The sequence below is a fragment of the Podarcis vaucheri genome (assembly GCF_965113315.1).
Source record: "Podarcis vaucheri genome assembly, chromosome: 6".
NCBI classification, from domain to species: domain Eukaryota; kingdom Metazoa; phylum Chordata; class Lepidosauria; order Squamata; family Lacertidae; genus Podarcis; species Podarcis vaucheri.
In genome coordinates, this window is record NC_138764.1 from 40,138,323 (window position 1) to 40,160,437 (window position 22,115).

At 42.6% G+C, this 22,115-nt stretch overlaps 2 protein-coding genes across 9 annotated transcripts in view; one reads left to right on the forward strand and one right to left on the reverse strand.

Annotated features, from left to right (window-relative positions):
• Positions 1–5,649, forward strand: part of ZZZ3 (zinc finger ZZ-type containing 3) — a 42,097-nt gene extending 36,448 nt beyond the window's left edge. For all 7 annotated transcript variants that reach the window (XM_082227236.1, XM_082227240.1, XM_082227241.1 and 4 more), the window contains 2 exons: positions 556–656; positions 984–5,649. In XM_082227236.1, coding sequence (XP_082083362.1) covers positions 556–656; positions 984–1,128 — 246 coding nt within the window. In that variant the 3' untranslated portion in view covers positions 1,129–5,649. The remainder of the gene's footprint in view (positions 1–555; positions 657–983) is intronic.
• The window catches only part of AK5 (adenylate kinase 5), an 88,258-nt gene continuing 70,540 nt past the window's right edge, over positions 4,398–22,115 (reverse strand). For both annotated transcript variants that reach the window (XM_082227285.1, XM_082227286.1), the window contains 4 exons: positions 11,383–11,546; positions 10,454–10,570; positions 6,953–7,144; positions 4,398–5,843 (listed from right to left, as the gene is read on the reverse strand). In XM_082227285.1, coding sequence (XP_082083411.1) covers positions 5,742–5,843; positions 6,953–7,144; positions 10,454–10,570; positions 11,383–11,546 — 575 coding nt within the window. In that variant the 3' untranslated portion in view covers positions 4,398–5,741. The remainder of the gene's footprint in view (positions 5,844–6,952; positions 7,145–10,453; positions 10,571–11,382; positions 11,547–22,115) is intronic.

Here is a 22,115-nt window from a genome sequence, read left to right on the forward strand (position 1 = left end):
GTTATATTGCACCTAAGACTGTTGTAAGCTGCCCCGGGAACTGCTGGTAGTGACATTTCCAAAAAAGTTTTCCCCCTTGAACATTGTCAGAGATGAAACAATGACGTTCGTAGGTGATCCTGAGCTTTTTGTGGAACTAGTTACCAATAACTATAGTAGTTGCATTGCATCCTAGCTCATAATTCTGAAAGGGGAGATGTTAGACAAAACTGTGTATGATGTAAACTAGCTCTTAGCAGCAGTTTAGCGTCGACTGCGGGACCCAAGGTGGGTGCACGCCAGGTTGTGGTGTGTGTGTGTGTGTGCCAGCCTTGCCCACACTGCCAGAGCGACCCCCCCCCCACTGGAGCAAAGCAGGGCTGCACTGAGTCACCTGCCCGCCCTAACTCTCTCAGCCAGTTATATTCTCCTATGTGTTCTTTCAGTATTGAGGGCGAGAAAATATTCCTTAAATCACAATTTTTGATGCCCTCTGTAATCTGTAGAGACTTACATTTTTGAAAATTGCTTTTGGAAATGGTTTTCCTGAGTGTTCTCTCCTGAATCTGTTTTCAGTGCGATAACTGTGGCGTCGATCCCATTCAAGGCATTCGGTGGCACTGCCGAGACTGCCCTCCAGAAATGTCTTTGGATTTCTGTGATTCTTGTTCTGACTGGTAAGCAACATGCATCTATGACAATTACTAACAATAAGCTCAAAGCGGAAATCCAATGCATACTTGTCTCAGTGGGTCTTGTCTCTGTGTAGAGGACTAAAATCTACCCCCTCCCCAAATTTAAATCATGATATGAAATGCGTACCAGAAAGTTATATAAATTCGCTGAGGATAAAATATTGCATGCATAGGATATAATTAAGATATTTTGTAGGGCATTTTTGACAAATGTTTAGTGTGAGAATTTTTGACAAATGGAATACACACATGGATTTCTTTGTGCGGAATTTCATACTTATCAAATAATGCTTCTTCCTTTTCTTTCAGTCTGCATGAAACAGACATTCACAAGGAAAGTCACCGATTGGAGCCTATGTACAGAGCAGAAATGTTCTTAGATAGAGACTACTGTATGTCCCAAGGCCCCACTTATAATTACCTTGACCCCAACTACTTTCCTGCAAATAGATGACATGGAAAGCAAATCTGCAACCTGAAGCTTAGTATCCTCTCTGAAAACCAACCGTGGCACTGTTGGCGATTCTGTGTCCACCTTGGGAAGACGTTTGCTTTCCCAGGAATGTCATCCTCAGCATGAGAGCGTCCCGAGTGCCCTCATCAAAATCCTGCTCTCTGACCTGTCATGATACTAGATAACTGAACAGAGGTTGAACATTCCTAGTGTGCGGAAAGCTTTTGGGGGAGATTTTCTTTTCACTGCGTTAGTTTGGGGGGGGGGGCGGGGGGTGTAAGTTGGTTTAATCTGAAGAGAGGAGTTACAAAAGTGTGGCCGGAAACGAAAGCACACATTAAGGTTAGTCATTTCCAAAGAACTTGACTACTAGGCGATGCAGAGATGATGAAGTGCGTACATTAAAAAACAGTTAAGTAGTTTGCAGTTTTGTTGTGAAAATAGTTTGCAGCACAGAAAACTGACTTCTTTAGGCAGAGTTTTAACCTAAGACAGTGTTTGCGTCTAGAACGTATTCTTAAAACAATCACTGTCTCTGTGATGGTCGGTAATAGGCCTTTATAAAATTGGAGCTGCTTAATCAAGTTGATGTTTCTTTACTTTCATTTCATTTTCTTTTTTTCTTTTTACCACAACAAAATTTTATTTACCAACAGTGAAGCACTACAGGAGGCAACAGTGGCACTGCTTCCTTAACCAGCTCATGGTGTGTGAATATTATAAAATTGTCACGCAAATATATTTTTAAATGTAATGTTATATAAAATGACCATGTGATGTGTACAAAAATATGGTGAAAAGTGCCAGTGGTAGTAACTGTGTAAAAGTCTCTAATACCCAACATTAACTCTTATAAAATAAAATACACAGCCTTCTGCCTCTGTATTTGGAGTTGTTAATGCAACTCATCAAAGAAAACTGCCTAATATAAATCATATATGGGAATAATTTTCCTCTTTTGTAGTATGCACAAGATCCATGAAAGATTGTATTTTTATTACTATTTAAACAAGTGATTAAATTTAGCCTGAGCAGTGAGCAAGGGTTCACATGCATTCTTTTATACTGCTGGATTTTGTTGTGCATCATTTAAAGCATTTTGTATGTTTCTTCTTATCTGTGTATACAGTATGTTCTTAAATAATGTTCAATTGTCAGGAGAACTGTGAGAAATAAACTATGTGGATACAGTCTGTTTATATATAGAATGCTTACTGTGACTTTTTTTTGAGGTTTGACTATTGAACCAACATTCAGAAATCAAAATATAATTTAGCTCTTAAACTCAAGGGACATCTGATCCTCTTAAGGGGCTCAGTGTGTCCTGGTAGCCTTTGCCCAGCTATTTACTCAGCCTCTTCAAAGATGATGCACAAATACCCTGATCCTGGCACACCCCAGTTCCGAGCAGTGTTTGTTCCCACTTGCAGATAGACCTTTTGCGCATGTGCTACTCTATTCACTTTGATGGAGGATGTAGGTTTGCACATGTGTTAATGCTCATGCACAGCTGTATACTTTTAAAATGAATGGAGCAGCGCATTGGGGTGCATGTCAGAATTACCGTGTCTTTAAGAAACCACTGGATTGGATTGACTACATGGGAGAAGGTATCAAGCAAATAACTAATATTTCCATGTAACTTCTCTATGGCTATGATGCAGTCGTTCCCCCCCAGTATTATAATTGCAGAGTAAAAAGGAAAAGCATTTTGGTACGCTTTATTAGCCTAAATATAGCAATGATCGAAAAAGCTTTGTAATATTTGTTACATATTTTTAGCTAATATATCATTTTGACATGTATAACTTGTGATTCAGAAATAATGATTATTTTAACTGTAATAGATTTCCACTTGCTTAAAAAAAACTTGAATTTTCAGAATGACTTCGAGTACATGTTTAACTTAAATATGGCAGTAAACAACTAACAAAGAATTGGCTGGTGCATTTGATAGCAGTTTTGATTTGTTTATTCACAGTGTTAATTTTCACAGTGTTTGTTAGGTGTAATCACTCTTTGTTAGAGGAGCTTGAGCATTTTTTTAATATATTGAGTAGATGATGCAGTACCGTTTCTAATGACTGAGCAGTATAACACATCGTCTGTAAGCATATCTCATTCTTTGAGAAATTTAATAAACCAAAATATATATAACGGAAAAGAATACACCTGATGTATTTCACTTTTCTCTTTAACAAAAGCAAAGGCAAATTGCTTTGGGAAAGACAAATAACTAATTTTGCAAATATAAATTATGTCCTTTTTACATATGCAAATGGTGTAACCCATCAGCCTTGATCATTCTTTTACACTGCAACATTCAAAGTTTGTGATGTGGGGGCAATCGGTTGCCATACCAGCCGTGACATTCAGAAAAAGGATTGGTTCTGTAAGCCGCCACACTGAGCAGGTGTTCTGTAAGCAAGGCAGCCAATTTGATGTTGGACCCATCCTAATACACTTCCTGTGGGATCCCATTTGTGCCAAACACAGCTGGGGAAAACTAATAGGCGAAACACAACTAAATCTCTTAGTTGATCTTTTGTTTTAATTAAATAATTGGTTTATTTGTTACATCACCCGTTTTCTAAGAAGCCTGAGTACATGCTCAAATTGCACATTACAGAAAGTCTAAGCCAGCAGCATACCCATCAAAGCCATATAGAATAGGTAGTTAACCTTCGTCTAAGTTTGTTTGGATGATCTTGATAGATTTTAAAATCAGCTTTTTGGGGGAATGGGGGGCTAAGTTTCTGACTATATTTTTCCTGATAATCCAGAAGTAACAAACTTTGTGTACATTGAAAGTTTAAGAAAGATAAAATGAAACCAAGATAAGGGTGGCCTATTTTGGAATTTTAAAACCTTGTGGTCATTTCCCCAAACTTTGATAAGTAGTGGAGATCAATGTGCAAATCAATGTTTTACGTGAGTTTCTTCAAATTGGCGATGAAGTTTAGTGCTGTGCTTCCTTATATGTCCTGACAAACTGCTCCCACATGCCTGACTTGTTCCCACAGCAGTTGCCATAATATTGCATTAATAAAAATTCCGGAAACATTTGTAAACATCCACAGTTGCAGGGAAAAGAAAAGTGGACTTGATAGTTCAGAGAGTAGCAAGCTGTTTATTGTGCAAATTTAAAGCAAGTTGAAAAATGCAGAAGGATCTGCAGATAATGAAGTAATAATATTTAAAACCCTCTCTGGATGGTTGCTTTTGTTTAATGAAACCAAAAGTGCAAAGTAAAAATTATTACTCCTAGCGTTTGTCCATACATTTTATTTGTTTTACATCTTCAGTACAAGAAAAGTAGCTTGAAAAATACAAATCTGCTTCAAAATGCAACTGTTGACAGAGATGAATCATGCAAGAAAAAATAGTAGATGGTCCAGGAGAAGGTAGGAGCCAATTCTGAAGAAATCAAATATGTTTTTATCTTGTTCAGAAAATATCAGCATTTTTACTTATTTGTGAAATCAATTTTACTTGTGTCCAGAGATACCTTGACTTGAGTGGAAAAGTACTTCTACTTATGAAAGGCACCCCTACCAACATCCTCTAATTTCCCTGAGCCCCTATGTCTCATCCTGTACCAGGAGTCAATTTTAGGGTGTGCAGGGGTTTTTAGTGAGGAGGGGGAGCCAGGGAAGCTCCACTGCATCAGTGGCATTCTGCCCAGTCTTCTTCGGCTCAACCCATTGTGTTTTGTGCAAAGAGTGTGCTTGCCGATTTATAAACACAGGCTGAGTAAAACACATCTCTTTCACATGTTCCTCAGGCAATGAAAGACCTAAAATTGAGATTTACAGTTGAAATACTTGTCAGACAACAGAAAACAACATGTACTGATGTGATGCCCCCATATTCTTTAAAGGGTGCATGTTAGCTATCTTAACATATGTATTTTGACACTCAAATACTATAAGTGCTTATACATTAAGTGCACCAGCAATATTTGGCACTGGTTTGTTGTTGTTTTAACCAGACCGCAATATCCTTACATTATCACATTTAAGTACATAGGCTGTTTGTACCCATTTTGGTGTTGACACAGCAGCTGATCCCATAATCATATTTGTTAACTGCTTAACATTTTACTTACTACATTGTATAATAAGATACCACTTTTTCAGAAGATTTCTTAACTTCTGCTGATTTGTGTTAATGACTGCAACTCAACTGTAGGCATGTTCCGCCAGTAAGATAAAATGTCAGAAAACAGATTTTTTCAAGCATTATAAGAAAAAAAAGCAAGCTTAAATAGTCTCAGAATTGAGCTGTTCATTTACAGAAACAACATTTCTGTCAGTTCTGCTGACTGTCAGTTAACTGGAAACTCGGATGCTGTATAGTATACCAGGTAATAGTGAAATGCAAGACATGATTTCTAGGAATTAAGAGTTGTTGTTTACCATGCTGCTTTTTAACCTGCAAAGTGCAAACCGTGTGATAGACAACAGACAGTACTTGAATGTTACTGTACTGTATGGGTTATACAGATTTGAATTTTTTTTACAAAGTTTACAATCTTTCAAGGCAGCAGCTGTGGCTTTAGACAGCATTTTTGATGACCACCGACTGTGCATATGAGATAGAAAGCGTTGCAATTACACGGAAAGAGATGATGCCGTTCCTTCCTTTTTCAGAAAAGCATCGACAGAAGCACATGCTTCAAGGAAAACCTCTTCTGGTGTCCCTTCTGCATTTATCTGTTAAAAAAAGGAGATTTTATGCATCAGATAGTTGAACCTCAAAAAGGAAACCATTCTCGTATTCTATAATTATTCCCTCCGATGCAAATTCAGGAGGTGAGTGCCTACAGGATTAGTCAAAATGCTGCTGAGAAGCAGCACCATGCCTGAGATAACCTTCAGTTCTGTTGAAGTACAAAAATCCTAAGGGCAAAAACAAAACAGCCTGAAGAGGAATGAGCATGCTCAGCAGCCGCGAGATGCCCTGTGGGGTAGAAAATAAAGCTTGCTTTCCTGGTTTTTATTTTTGGTTAAGTTTTATGAAATTCATTTCAGGACAGAATGTGTGTGTGTGACCTTTTTGAATAGTCCTGCAATAGGGCATTATTCAGTGCTTTAGTTAAACAGTGCAGTTGAGTATATCAAGTACTGAGCTATTTAACAGGCCACAGAGCCATTTTCAATATTTTCTTAAAGCTATGCACAACTTGGAACCAAGTTACCTAAGTGACTGCCTTCCCCTATACTAGAGGTTGGGAGCTGCCAAAAGGAAACAAGATGTTTCCTTAAAAAACACACAACAACCACCCTTATTTCTAAAGTGCCCAACACAAAAATCCTGAGACCTAGTTGCTTCTAAGTTGGTGGGCCAGCATGCTTGCAAATGTTACCCACTTCTGTCATAAAAGAAAAAAAGTTACAGCTATTTCCTCATTTTCTAGTAGTGAAGGGGACTCACTTATGCCTCCGGATCCCAGTGGCTGGGAATCACAAATGAGGAAGATGCTTCTGCACTCAGGGTGCTGCTTGTGAGCTTCCCATAGGCATCTGCCTCGCCAATGTAAGAACAAGATGGGCCTTTGGCCTGATCCCACTGGGTTCTTCATATGCTCTTAGGAACCAGGCAGCCTCCAAAATGCTTTGGACCATGACAAAACTGTTTCCCAAAGTGCCAAACCAATATTCAAACTGAACATTGTGGTTGGTGCATATGCCCTGGTGCAAACCTAGGAGAGGATTATGGCCTCTTGGAAAGCTTACAGCACATGTAAATTAGCTCTTAGCCTTTTGGATGTATTCAGAAGAAGGTGGTACCATAGTCCAGTTCCAAAGCCTAGCCGGTTTACCTTAAACAATGGAATTTTGTTTTCATAATAGGTGATCACAGGCTCCATTGCTTGGTAGTAATTTTGGATGCTCTTCATGATGGCTTCTTCACTGCCATCCGAGCACTGGCTGCTCTGGCTTCTTTTCAGAAGGCGGCTGCTCATTGTTTTAGAGGAGCAGTCCATGCAGAGCATCAAAGATGGTTCACCAATCTGGAAAAAAATGAGAAAATTGACTGAATATAAGAGCTGATCACAGCATAGCATTCTTCCTCATGGGAGTGAGGTCAGAATGCAACATCCACATGGATTTTGTAGGAGAGATTGAGACAGGTGACTCAAGAACAATCTAAACAGGAATTGAGCAGATACTCATCAAATCTGCAGATGACCCCAAACTGGGAGGGGTAGCCAATGCCACAGAAGACACTCAGGATTAAAGATGACTTTAATAGATTGGAGAACTAGGCCAAAACTAATAAATTAAATTTCAATAGGGACAAATGTAAGGTTCTGCACTTAGGCAGCAAGAACCAGTTGCACAAATATGAGATGGGGGCAGCTGGATTGCTAGTACATGTGAAAAGGATCTATGGGTCTTAGTAGACCATAAGCTAACATGAATCAACAGTGTTGTGCAGCAGCAAAAAAAGGCTAATGCTATTCTAGGCTGCATCAACAGAAGTATAGTGTCCTGATCAAAGGAAACAGTAGTACCATTCTATTCTGCCTTAGACCCCATCTGGAGTACAAGGTCCAATCGGCACCACAATTTAAGAAGGATATTGTCCAGCTGGAATGTGCAGAGGAGGGCGACCAAGGTGATAAAGGGTCTGGAAACCAAGCCTTTTGAGGGTGTTGGGTATGTTTAGCCTGGAAAAGAGACTGAGAGGAGATATGATAGCCATCTTCAAATATCTCAAGGGCAATGATGCAGCAAGCTTGTGTTCTGCTCCAGAAGCTAGGATCCAAACCATTGGATTCAAGTTACAAGAAAGGAGATTCTGACAGTAAGAGCAGTTCAACAGTGGAACAGACTCCCACAACAGGTGGTGGACTATCCTTCAGTCAACGTTTTTTAAACAGAGGTTGGATGGCCATTAGTCTTGGATGCTTCAGTTGAGATTCCTGCATTGCAGGATGTTAGACTAGATGGCCCTTGGAGTCCCTTTCAACTCTACAATTTGTTGATTCTAGGTTTATGCAATATTATGTAAAGTAAAAGGATTCTTACAACTAGCTTAACCTCCTGCCATGTTGTAGACTCCTGTTTGTTTCAAAAGAAGCTTGCCCATTTAGCATTGGAAGCTGCTGTTTGAGAAAATAATAACTAAAATAGTGTAGAAGCAGAGACTCTTGAAGCTGCAAAAATGCAACATCTAAATCAGCCCTGTGATGATGTTTTAATGGAAAAACACCTCTCCATGCAGTGTTATATAGCAGATGATGACATAATTCATTTCATGCACAAGGAGGCACCAGTGTACCAAAAATTAGTCTCTGACCTAGTGAGGAGTTATTCTGACACAATAACACTCTTGCTGTGAACTGAGGAATCAACTATGCCATATTTTAAAATGCTACATCACAATGACGAGAGAACAATTTAATAATATCCTGGAGGGAGCCGCTTATTTAAGGGGAAGAGGCCATTTATGCCAAGATGAGGAAGTGAAGCCCATGACTCTTGGTGATCTAATGACAGGATTAATCTTCAGTACTTTGTACAAAAAGTGCTTTATGACAAGGTAAAAATAATAATGTTCTCTTCATTGGTATTTCCTAATTAAAAGATTAAATGAAATCCCGTCAGCGCACTTTGCATCAGGTGCACAGAGATAAGACTCCAAGGAGCTACTTGGGGGAGGGAATATGTATGTTGTCATTCCCCTGAACCCATCTCAGCTAATTATTTAGGGTATTTTGAAGTAGCTGGCAAGTAATGTGCTACCTATTGGACGGCTTTAAAAGGGATTGGACAAGGGATTTGTGGAGGATAATGCTATCGGTGGCAGTTATCAGGGAACAAAAGTGGGAAGGAGACTCCGGTCCTGCCTGCAGGCTTTCCATGGACATCTTGTCTGGCCACTGTGAGACCTGAGGACTGTATCAGAAGGCCCTGATGCAGCAGAGCTATTGGGTTCCAGCTCTCCATCATGGAAAACATAGGGATCTGTAATGAAATAGTCCAGTGCCTTTTCTCACTGTCTTGGCTATATATTTATATCTGGGTTTCTTCTCTCTTTAAACAATTCTGTGGCAAACATAAACTGCACTGCATATGTATCGGTTTCTAAATCATTTGTATCAGTGCATTCCTAAATTGATATTTTGTGTGCTTTGTCTGCATAAAAAGTGATATGCAATGTATGAACATTAAACACAAGAGTTCAGCAGGCAGAGCTTTTCTGAAGGGTCTCTGCATACTAAGACATCATTTTTATGGATTTCAGCATGTTGCAGAGCAGTACGAGGCACAGGTCGCTTGCTGAAAAAAAATCCTGGCAGCCCTAATTAGAAGATAGGGAAGTGCCCTTTCCTGAACCAGACCATCAGTCTCTCATGCTCAGTCTGCTCAGCCATGCTGGGTGGGTTGATGGGAGTTGCAGTCTAAAACATCTGAATGGCACCAGGTTAGGGAAGGCCGATCTACCCAGACTGACAGTGGCTCTCCAGGGTTTTCAGATGGAAGTGTTCCCCAGACTTCCGGTTTGACCCGCGGACAGTGAGGAAGCTTGGAAACCTTGTCAGGGGTTTGCCTGCAACACGGGGGCTTGGGGGGAGTCGCTAGGCACAGCGCACCCCAGAAATCTCAAGGGGGGGGACCCTTGAGGGATAGGCTTCCCGGCAGCGGAGGAGCAGTTTCGCTGTTCTTTCGGGATTTTCTCTTGGAAGAGCTCGAGGATGGCGAGACTGCGAACGCAAGTGCTCTGCTGTTAAGCTGCAGCCTTTCCCTTCACAATGTGGTAATGTTCACCTAGAATATAAGTTTCACCACTCCTCTTCCTCTCCTCACTTCTTCCCCAACCTTATACTGTAAAGGTAAAGGGACCCCTGACCATTAGGTCCAGTTGTGGCCGACTCTGGGGTTGCGGCGCTCACCTCGTTTATCAGCTCAGGGAGCCGGCATACAGCTTCTGGGTTATGCGGCCAGCATGACTAAGCCGATTCTGGCGAACCAGAGCACCGCATGGAAACGCTGTTTACCTTCCCGCCGGTATCTACTTGCACTTTGACATGCTTTCGAACTGCTAGGTGGGCAGGAGCAGGGGCTGAGCAAAGGGAGCTCACCCCATTGCGGGGATTTGAACCGCCAACCTTCTGATCGGCAAGTCCTAGGCTCTGTGGTTTAACCCACAGCGCCACCCGCATCCCTACCTTATACTGTAGTCAACATTAATGTCTTGTAACAAATGTAATTGATATGTAGGAAAGACTTTACATCCTGAAAAAAATGAGAATGCACAGACTTTTGTAAACCAATAAAATCTTTTAAAAATAATAATAATAATAAATGTTCACCTGGCTCTCAAACTCTTCTCCTTGCTTCATCTCCTGAGGATAACCATCAATCAGGAACCCATTTGTGCCTCCCATATTGGCGAGTATAACTTCTTTTAGGAGATCCGTAACAATATCCTTAATGGAAGAAGATTAAATAATTTTTGTTTAGAAACCACTTTGACACTGCAGTGCTTTGGAGTGAGACACAGACAAAACTCCCAATCCTAGTGCATCACTTCAGGCCCATGTGCTACGCCCCCATCCTTACCGGCTGAGGATGTGCCAACATCCTCATTGCACATTTTCACAGGAAGTAAAATGCTTAGTTACTGAACTACTGGATTTAAAAAAAAATATCTCATCATAGTCAGAGCTGGATTAACATCTGACTCAGCACGGGACATTTGTAAATATAGTATGCCGAGAGAGCTTCTAAAATAGCCTAAACCAGTGTGAGGGAGGCAAAAAAGCCTATGAAGTAAGCATGCTTTTTGTGCCATACTGCAATTGAATTTTAGGGTGCCAAAGGAATCTTTGGCTAGTAACAAATGATCTTCTGAAATGTGTTGTGGAAAGAGGACTTATTCCAGTAGCAGAGAATGTGGTGGGGCTGAATCTCTTGCCTGATCTCCCTCTGGCCAAGTCACTACTGCACAGTCAGATGAAGATGGGGAGAAGCAAGGCAGCAGCAAGGTCAATGTGGTGCCAATCCAGTGTTCCAGTGTACATTTGCATTGTCACTATATTGCCCCTGCTCCTCCCTGTCTCTGTGTCTTAGAGGGAGGTCAAGTAAATGGCCCAGCCCCACTGCACAATCCATTCCTAACATCCTTTCAAACAGTAGGCCGTCATAACTGCACTAAATGTTCTTTCCTTCTTTGGGTTTTGTGTCTGTGTGATGCACAGATTCTCTGTCAGACACATCACGTCTCCGGAACACAGCTTACCCCTGGTACAAGTTTGCCGCTTTCCAGGTTATCTCTGATGATCCTGCTCCTTTCTGATAATGATGACATTTCACGTTGGATGAGACCATCCGTCGACAGATGCAAAAATCCATACTTCTGTGCTAATTTCTCGCACTGGGTTCCTTTACCAGAGCCTGGGCCTCCTTTGTGAGCAAACACAAGTTCTTAAATTTGAGACACATCAACCCAATTCATCATGAGACAGATCAGCAAACAACAAGGTGCTGCAAAATGGCGTTTGGAGTGGTGGAATAAAGCTCTCCTGAATTGCTGAACCACTAAAGCCCATCAACCTTTTTTTAAAAAATAAAAACTATACCAGTGCCCCAAACAATATCTAAGTAGAGGTCCCTAGAGCAGGCTTGTAAACAGCCACTTGCCTGACTGTAAGAAATAAGAATAGCTGACAGGCAAGTACTTTTGTAAACTGGATGATAATGAGACAAGTCTATAGTTTTTCTTCCCTTGCTTCCCCTATCTCACCCTTAACACACCCAGGCTGTTGACAGACACCAAATAATAGTAACCTTTTAAAACCCATCTGCAAAGCTGCCTTAGTTTTGATACTAATCTGCCGCTATCACTGTTTCCATCAGCTGCGTCAAGTATTGCTGCTGCAGGTGAGTCCCAGTAAACAGCCTGATACACTGTTCAGAGCAGTGACAACAAGGAAAAAAACACGACATGCATTACTGACTGTCAACCCAGTGAGAATGTGTGTGAGTGCACATCTAGACACAAATAGGGCTTTTAAAAAGGGTGTTGTGCTTGGCTTGGGAGGAGGCTGCTGCTAAGGACAGTCCAGTTTTGTTAGTTTTAACTTATCCTTTTTTACAACTAGAATGATGTGGGCCACCAATCTTTTGTTAGCTCTCTTCATATGAACTGCTGAATGGATTCCACAATGTGGGTTTAACATTGGTGTTCTTAGTACTGGATGTTGTTAACTGACTTTTGATGTGTTTTAACTAAACTGCTAATCGTCAAACTTTAAACTGCGTCATAATTTGTATTTACTCTAGCTATTGTGCATCTCTTGTAAGCACAATGTGTTTGTGGAAAATGTGGAACATAAATCAAATGACTATGATTCTTATGACAGCTCCTCCGGCCTCCTACCCATTTTGAAATTAGGATTTTAACAATGAACAGAATGGATGACAGAAGAAGAGACTGGTGGCCCAGAGGCAGGCAGTCACCATGGGCTCATTCAAGCTGCGGAAAAAAAGCCCTGCCAGATTTATGTGACTCTCTATGGTACCTCCATTCTCGTCTCTTGAGAAACGCATCTACTCAGTAATCACCATGAGCAAAATTATTGCATATGTCAGTTTTACAATGTTCCAGCAGAGGAGAGATTACTGTCTTTTATACATTTACTTGTGATAAATCACATACACACTTCTATAAATACTAGTCACTTGCTGAGAAATGATGGTCACTGTGACTCTATGTGGTGGTTATATAGGGCGGCTGCTGGTGCCCGTTGCTCTCTTGGACAGATGCATTGTAATAAAAAAACCAGTAATTGCAAGTGCCCAAATGAGAAACGGAGACCAGCAGAGAGGAGACAGCTAATTGCTACTACTGCATGTCTTGTTACAAAGACTAGATGTGAAAACTTGCCTCTTCTCTTCTGGGAAACGAGGAACCTGATAATCAAGAAACAAGATCTAATAGACAGAATTATTTTATGTTTTTTGTTCCCTCTGCCAGTTCCTTTACAGTAATAATAACCTGTACCTTAGAAAAGAGCCCAAAATACTTATCCACAGTGTGATTTAAAAAAGCGCAAAAGCTCTGTCAGTGCTGTGGAATTGACCTTTCCTTCTCATTTCTTTCTTGTTTCTGCAAAGCATATGCAACTTTTCAGTTATGGAATACCTTCTCCTCTTCAAGAATATAAGTAAAAGAGGATTTGAAACTGGGTCTATGTTCTATTAAAAATTTTTCACCCCCTCTTGCTTGGAATTGCTTGAGGTCAAAGATGGATGAATTGACTAAAAATAAGGTCAGCAGGACTGAGATGAATCCTGTTCTCACATGACAGGACTGATGCATTCCTTATACCTATTCGGTTTTGCCAGCATCTTCTGCTTCCCTCCACTTTAAGGGTAAGGAGTCTGTAGACACAGGGATCCCTTTTATGGGTTTTTTTTTCCTTTCCTGTTTGGACTGGAGCTGCCATCCCACTTAGAGAAAAATCAAGCCTGCAATGCTACATGTACCCACTAGAAAGCTGAACCCAGAAAAAGTAAGTGTGCATAGGTTTAGACTCTTAAGGCCAGTTGAGATGGGGGAACCCCTAGAAAATACACAGGAGGGGGGACAAGACTGGGCAAAAGTTGTGCAAGCGTAAATCCTTGCACTGATGGGACACATTATTCAGATACCACTCCTGGTTCCTTTGCAAGTTTCAGGAATGCAGACCCGAAATAAAGATGTCTATGCAAAAGCAATGGGTTGCTGGTGGCCTTGTATGATGTCCCTGTCAGGTATGCTGCTGTGTGAGCATAGTCCTTGCATACTGACTTGGGGACTAGCTGTTGTCTGCAACTTAGCTCTTTGGAAAATAACTTCTTGCAATAAGCCTGGCACAACAGAGTCTCCAGCTGCTACTAAAGCATAAATAATAAATAGCATACATCTGCTCTGAAGGTTTAACTCAGCTGGAAATCTGTTGCAGATTTGGCATTTCCTTCCTAAGGCAGTGTGTGAATAATGACCACCAACCAATAAACTCGTCATGACATTCACCTGAATCTGAAATATAAATAGAATACTATGCTGTTGTGGTATACGTTTTGCAACGCACCCTTGGATTTAGTTCAACAATGAAGGAGAGCATAGAAGTAAGAAGGATGAGAAATGATACACTGAGATCAAATAGACAACAGATTAACATTTAAGATGAAGCAGAAACGTATTGGTTTTTGATACGTTGTATGCTCTCTCCTATATTATTATTATTTTGCAAGGAAATAATTGTAAAGAAACAATTGCAAAGAAAAGGGAGAAGAGTTGACTGGGCTGGCTGAGAAGCTGTCATGATGCTGACTGAAGCTTTGACATGCAGAGCAAGGGTGTTAAGGAAGCTGTCCTCCTGTGATGCATGTGATAACTTTGGAGGATGGCTTAACACATTTTTTTCACAAGGTAGACTATGAGTGGATCCTAGCTCTGGGCCCAGTCAGAGCAGCTCATTTGGTGAGGGCCATTTGTGATAAATGGAGGTAAGATTACAATGGGCCACTAGGGAAATAAAATACACCAACAATTAATGCCTCACTATCTTGCTTTTACGCGGGTGGCGCTGTGGGTAAAAGCCTCAGCGCCTAGGGCTTGCCGATCGAAAGGTCGGCGGTTCGAATCCCCGCGGCGGGGCGCGCTCCCGCTGCTCGGTCCCAGCGCCTGCCAACCTAGCAGTTCGAAAGCACCCCCGGGTGCAAGTAGATAAATAGGTACCGCTTACCAGCGGGAAGGTAAACGGCGTTCCGTGTGCTGCGCTGGCTCGCCAGATGCAGCGTTGTCATGCTGGCCACGTGACCCGGAAGTGTCTCCGGACAGCTCTGGCCCCCGGCCTCTAGATGTGAGATGGGCGCACAAACCCCAGAGTCTGTCAAGACTGGCCCGTTCGGGCAGGGGTACCTTTACCTTTACCTTTATCTTGCTTCATATACAAGCTAAGTAGCTGAGACTCAGTCATGTTGTCTTGTAAGAGCAAAACTAGCAGCCAGAACACCTGGGATGCTGAGCATTTTCCTTGTACTCTGAACTTTATATAAATAAGGCTGCTCCAGTCTCTTGGAGTGCAGCAAGGCTACTACCAATAGTATGGATTAGACTATTGCCTGTTAATTTTGATTAAGCTCTGTTCTTGTTATACTATATATAATTTCATTATAGTAACTGAATTTATCTGATGCTTGCTGAACTGATTATTTTGTCCTATTTGAATTTGTTTGATGTGTTTTGTACTGTATTGAATGTTGTAGGTTTTGATGAGTTAATGCTTAATTTGAGCCTCTTTGCTGTGGGGGAAAAATCATATCCATAAACGAGGCTTAAACTGGTTATTAGGGGAGCCATCCCAACCCTTGGATGTTGATGGCTGGGTGGGGGAGAAGGAAAGGCGGGCACCTCTCTGACAGCTACTGGGGGGTGGGGAGGCTCTGCTGCACTGCAGAACTGACCTCTACCCAGGGGTCTTCCCACTGGCAGAAGCAGAGATGGGCCAGCCAGGGATCTTCTAGATCCTTTATGCTGCCCCATTCTCAGGTAAGGGACCTGATTCATGCCCCTCAGCTGTCCAAGCCTGAAACTGGTGCAACAAATAAATTCCACCTTTTCCTCCTAGTTGGCAGGACTTTGGATACAGCAGTGGCTGTTCCCCAGGCACAGAGTTAAGATTGCTCCATAAACTCTCTTTTTTAATAGTATTATATTGATATTTCTACTGAAGTGTGTTCTAGTTGTTGTAAGAAACCCTGGGGGGTCTTTTAGGTTCAAGTGACATTAATGAATTAGTTAGTGAATCTTCCCACTCTTCTATAGCAGCTTCCCACCCACGCAGCAAAAGCCAGTCCACAGACATAAAAGGTGTTTCAGGGTTTGCAAATATTGTTAATCGTGCTCTGGCTGTTCTCCAAAGCAAAGCGGAGGAGAGGTTTTGTCCACCTATCATAAACTCTGTAGCCTCTGCTTATCTTCCCTTCTGCGGCACATAGGTAGTCTAGATTGAACCTTGGCTCTGATTTATGATACAGAGCCATTAGAAGCATACCTGCTTATATCAACATCCTAGTGATACTTTTATTAAAGGAGTGATTAAGTGGTGCTATTCTGTTATATCCTCATGGATGGCTCTGACCTGGTGTGGAGAAGCAGTGAGTGAAGAAATATTTAAGCAACCCCTTCCCCTAAGCCACCTCACTGCTTCATAACAAGAAGCTGGTTTGTGTGGTGGGAAAAGTGCTGCCGAGTGTTTGTAACATGCAGTTGCAGTAGGTCATGGGTCAAGAAAACCCTGAAGGCTAAATCCCAGTCCTCTGCTTTAGACCCAAGACCATCCAACATATGCATGTGATCAATAAGGCAAACATGAAAATATGCACCCAGGAAAACCTACTCTGCATTGCAAACAGGGATAGCTTTCCGGTAGCTCAGTTAACTATGGTAAATGATGCTCTATTTATTCATTACCCATCTGTGCTAGAAATCTGAGGCCCCTTTCACACAAGAAAGGGAAAATCACAATAAAAGCATCTACACAGAGCACAGCAATCAAAATTGATTTTCCTAATAATATGCCCTTGTGCTTTAGGTACCAGAAAGGAAGCAACAGGCAGTCGGTGAACCCATGTGCAGTATTAACAGGCTCTCATTGCAGTACAAATGTTTAATCCTTGCACTTTATAACTAAGATAATAGATTTTCTTTCTTAAAAATACTGAGCATCCAGCATATAAACCCAATTATGGAGTTATAATTGGGAATGCAATCTTTCCAAGGTTCAAATAAATAAATGCCCAAGAGCAGATCTTTGGATTGTACTGACACTACTAAAACATCACCCAACACTCTCCAGAAATCTTCTGCTAGGAGGCTATGCACGCTGTTATAATGATTTACTATGGGATTCTGTGTTGGGAGCAGGCAAAGCCGCAATGCATAAAATGACAAGAGTTATGCATATCCTCCTTGGCAAGGTGCTGAGTTTGTGTGGCTGGTCCATAATGGGATGGTTGCCAAGCGGAACAGCTGAGAGTGAATCACTATTGACTCCTTGATTCAGGCTCCTGATCATTAAGAGATAGGAAAGCAGCAGCAGAAGGAAAGAAATATTTTCCGAACAAACCCATCTCAAAACAGCCTGTTCTTTCAAACAAAGAGCAAGCTTGTCTTGACAGACAGCCCAGTTCAGGTTTTAAAGAAAAAATATTTCCGATGACTTTGTGGGCTGCTTTAAAAGTTTCTTTCACTAATCTTCCCTTTGGTTCAACAGCATCTCAATTAATTTCTCGCTGGAAATGCTTTCAGAAAGAGAAAGAAAGAAAGCACAGATAACTTTTGATCATCCAGAAAAAGCTTTCAAAGAACCCCAGATCCTTTCATGACTCACGTGAATTATTAGCATTCTGTGAAAACGACATATATTCTGTCCTTTACAGCCCCTATATTAAGATCTGCTCTTTTGGTTTCAATAACTTTCTAATTATATTGGAATAATTTTAGTAATAGATGGTCCCACTGATATTTGTAAAGCGAATGCTCCGTGTGCATATGCAACTAGCGCATAAAACATGGGTAATCCCTAGATGTGAAGGACTCCTGAACCACGTAGGGGGGAGCTCTGGCCCTCAAAACTGACAGGATCTGCTGCTTCTTGCCTTTGCACTACACTGAAAATATTTACACAGAACAATATGCAGCTACCAGAGGGGGGGCACACATTCCCACAGGTCAATTCTGCCCCATCCCGAGATTAATGTTCTCTGAGACACTGGGAGGGGGAACTGCACCTCAGCAGTTTAAAGGACTGCAGAGTGAGGACTGGCTTCTGGGAATGTGTGCCCTTTTGCAGGCAGGTATTTTCTGAGCCCAACACCTAAAGTAGGATACTTTTTAAACTGTGAAGGCAAATCCTTTCCCAGCCCAGCACACAAGATTAACAGCACACATATCCAAGCACAGATGTGGTCTATCTGCACTGCATTTCTGGGAATGAAGTTGCGCCTACATACACGCTGAGATTGGGATTGGGATAGCAGCTCAACAGCCACCATGCTTGGATGCCAATTTAGGCGTTTGTTCTGTTTTGGCTTGCAGTTTGTGATGCTCAGGCATTCTCGGCTGACTGGGGAAAGAGGCATAAGTGGGAGGGAAATCGACTCCTCTTTTCTGGTGCGGGCTTTAACAAAAAACGGTAGGGGAAAATACACAAGCTTTGAACATTTGGATTTGTGTGCGTAAACATATGTGCCTGTTATAATTGGCTCTCTTATATTTGCGCTTCCAGCTTCAAGTTTTACACTGGGTTCTTAGACTGGAATAGCAGGACAGCTGCCTAATTTATTTGGCTCCTAGACTGCATTTTCAGTTAATTACTGCCAAATCTTTTAATTAGCCCATCTCTCCCTTAACATCCAGAAGGGGGAAAGAATATTTATCAGTTTAGTTTTAAAACTTCTTCCTAAAGTAGCATCTCATTATGAAATCATTTGCTCAACTCTTTTATCTTAAATTTAAATGTGCATTTAAAAAAAACACACCATTGCCTTCTAGTTTTTTGGGGGTTTTTGGAAACCACTGAAAATGCTGGTTTTGCCCTATAAAGCTCTAAATGGCTTCAGATCAGAATTTATGAAGGACAACTTTCTCTTGTACAAACCTAGCTATTTGTTGAGACTAGCTTCTGATATCTTGGCTCAAACAGCCACGTCCTTTACTGCTTGGGCATGCGATGGGGAGGAATGGGTGACAGGGATTTTTTGTGGTAGCATCCTGTCTGCACAGCACCAGCTTTGCCAATTTATAACTGCTTTATTTGCCTAAGCATTCCCTGAAATATCTTTTCTCCTTTCTTTTCTTGTACTATTCTACTTGAGTTTCATTGGGATTTTTATCTTTATATTGTTCTTTCAATACAGTAAGCTGCATTAAAGGCTTAACAGTGGAAGAGGGAGACGTTAACATTTCTAAATAAATAATAAGGGAAGTTCAACTGTGACTGCCCCAAGAAGCTGTGCAGGGATCCCAACCTAATACTCTGTCTAACCAGTATACCGCACTGGCTCTACAATTTTGCCAGTGCATTATGATATGTGAAACTATGCACAAGACCAGGAACAAAGAGAAATGGCCAGAATTGACCAGCAAGGATTGACTAGGGAGGCAAAAAAGCAGAACTTTAATTCTAAGCTGATTCTAGAACATTCTGAAAATGTGGTTGACAGAAACAAGTTGGTGAGTTGCTATGGCAACACATGCCATCAGCATTCCCAGGACCTGTCACCATAGCAAAGAGTTCTGGTAGCTTCAAATGGCCCATGTGCCAAAATAGCTACTGTTGCAGTTTAATATTTTACAAAACAATATTTTGGGCAACAGTATGTTCAGTTGAGCAGAGGTGTCTCTCTTCCAGCCATGGGTGGGGACAAGGCCAAGACAGCCTGGGATCTAGCAAGCCCCAGGGGCGGAGGATGGTGGGCGGTGGGGAGACACCTCCCCAGGTGTCTTCGCTGAGGGGGGCTGACATTTGGCACGCCACCTGGCCATGACTCCCAAGCCTACCCCGAGCCACTGGGGAAAGGCAGGGAGCTGCGCCGCTTTGCTGGCGGCATCCCCCCATTCGTTTTGACAGCTCAAGGGAGACTTGGGAGTTGCAGGCGGGCGGTACGCCAAATATCTGCCATCACCGGCTCACTCCGCTCCTGGCTGCAGGGCACATGCGCTGCTCCGTGCACCCGAGCGGTGCCTGGGAGGGCACCCTCCATGCCCTGCCCCCCTTGGGAGCATGCCCGCCCTGGGCAGCGTGGGCATATGCTCCATAGCTGTCAACTTTCAGATTTGAAAATAAGGGATCAGCAGCCTTGAAAATAAGGGATCAGCAGCCTCACCTGTCCCGGGGACAGTCTACGGGATATCTAACAATCTGGGATAGCAGCAGGAAGCAGCGGGAAACGGCACTGGAATAAGGGAATTTCCCGCAAAAAAAGGGAAGGTTGACAGCTATTATATGCTCTGCTGCTGGCTAGCTCTGCTGCCATCATGAGTTGTGATGGCATTGAGGCTGATCACTACACCAACTCTGGGCTGGTGCAGTGACCTGCCTGTTCCCCCACCTTGCACTCCAGATGCTGGGCAGAGCAGGGCTGCAGATGTGGCTGAGGCCCTGCCACTCTAAAGCCATGCCAGCTTAGTGGTGGATGGTTGGAATTTGGATTGCTCTAGACAACAATTTAAAATATCTGGATATTAAAAGAAATGGCCAGTCACACGAGATGCATGCCAGAATTGCTCACAGAATAACAGTGCACGTCCACTCAGAAGGAAATAAGTCTGGTTCAGTTAAAGCAGAAATGCAACATACCGTATTTTTCGCCCTATAGGACGCACTTTTCCCCCTCCAAAAATGAAGGGAAAATCTGGGTGCATCCTATGGGGCAAATGCAGGCTTTCGCTGAAGCTTGGAGAGCGAGAGGGGTCAGTGCGCACCGACCCCTCTCGCTCTCCAGGCTTCAGGAAGCTATCAGCAAGCCTGGGGAGCCCGCAGGAGTTCCCGCAGGGCTCCCTAGGCTGCGGATAGCAGCCTCGCGCCCGGCAGACATCTGCAGCGTGGGGAGCCCTGCGGGAACTCCCCGCGCTGCGGATAGCAGCCTGCCGCCCGGCATGCGGGGCGCCCTGAAGCAGAGCGCCCCACGCACCGGGCAGACATCGGCCAGCCCCACAAGCTCAGGGGACAGCGGGGAGGCAGAGCACCGCCATACCGTTGTTCCCCGACCTGGTTTTGGGGGGGAAATAAAGGAAAAAATTTGTTCCTTTATTTCCCCCCCCAAAAAAAACTAGGTGCGTCCTATGGGGCGGAGCGTCCTATGGGATGAAAAATGCGGTAGTTTCTAGGGGGAGGGGACAGAATCACATTTCACTGGTGAAATTTCTGGAGTTACTTGCTGAAGATGTGTGTTTATTTTCGTCCAAGTAATGCAAACATGGTTCCAGTGAAACATCTCCCCCATTCCATTCTGAGACACAAAACATGCTGCAAAGCCAGGACCGTTCTTCTACTGCATACTACAGCATTTCAGGTGTTTTCCAAAGAAAAGGATGCATATTCCCACCCCCTTTACGATGTGTTGGCAATTGCCATAGCAACTTCCCCATCTTTTCAGGACTTTGTATGCCCGATGCATCATGGAATTGTGTGAGGACCAAAAAAAGTAAAAATAGTTGAGAGTTTTAGCATGAATGCCACATGGTGCCTTTTGAGAAAGAAGCAGGTTAGGTTCTGAATCATGCTTTCTCCAACCAAAGCAAGCCCATCTTGACATTTTCTCTAACAGCAACCAGAGTCGCAGGCCTGTTGTGATGACTGAAGCATCCAGTGACAGTTACCATATTTGTGCAAGCAGAACAAACACCACGGAAATAGTTATGATATCAATCTCCCACATCAGGTAACAATCCAATGTTGAATAATCAGGAGATACATATGCATGTGTGAACTGGACCTCATTCTCTGGCTCTAATATACTAATATACTAACTATTCGTTATAGCAAAACAAAACTTTGGGGTCTGGTTCTAAGTTCATTGCCTATTCATGGCCACCGAGACCATATAACACTGGTCCTGAAAGACCTACATTGGCTCCCAATACGTTTCTGAGCACAATTCAAAGTGTTGGGGTTGACCTTTAAAGCCCTAAAGGGCCTTGGTCCAGTATACCTGAAGGAGCGTCTCCACCCCCATCATTCTGCCCAGACACTGAGGTCCAGTGCTGAGGGCCTTCTGGCAGTGGCTCCCGCCCTGTGGAACGCCCTCCCATCAGATGTCAAAAAGATAAACAACTACCTGACATTTAGAAGACATCTGAAGGCAGCCCTGTTCAGGGAAGTTTTTAATGTGTGACATTTTAATGTATTTTTAATCTTTGTTGGCATCCGCCCAGAGTGGCTGGGGAAACCCAGCCAGATGGGCGGGGTACAAATAATA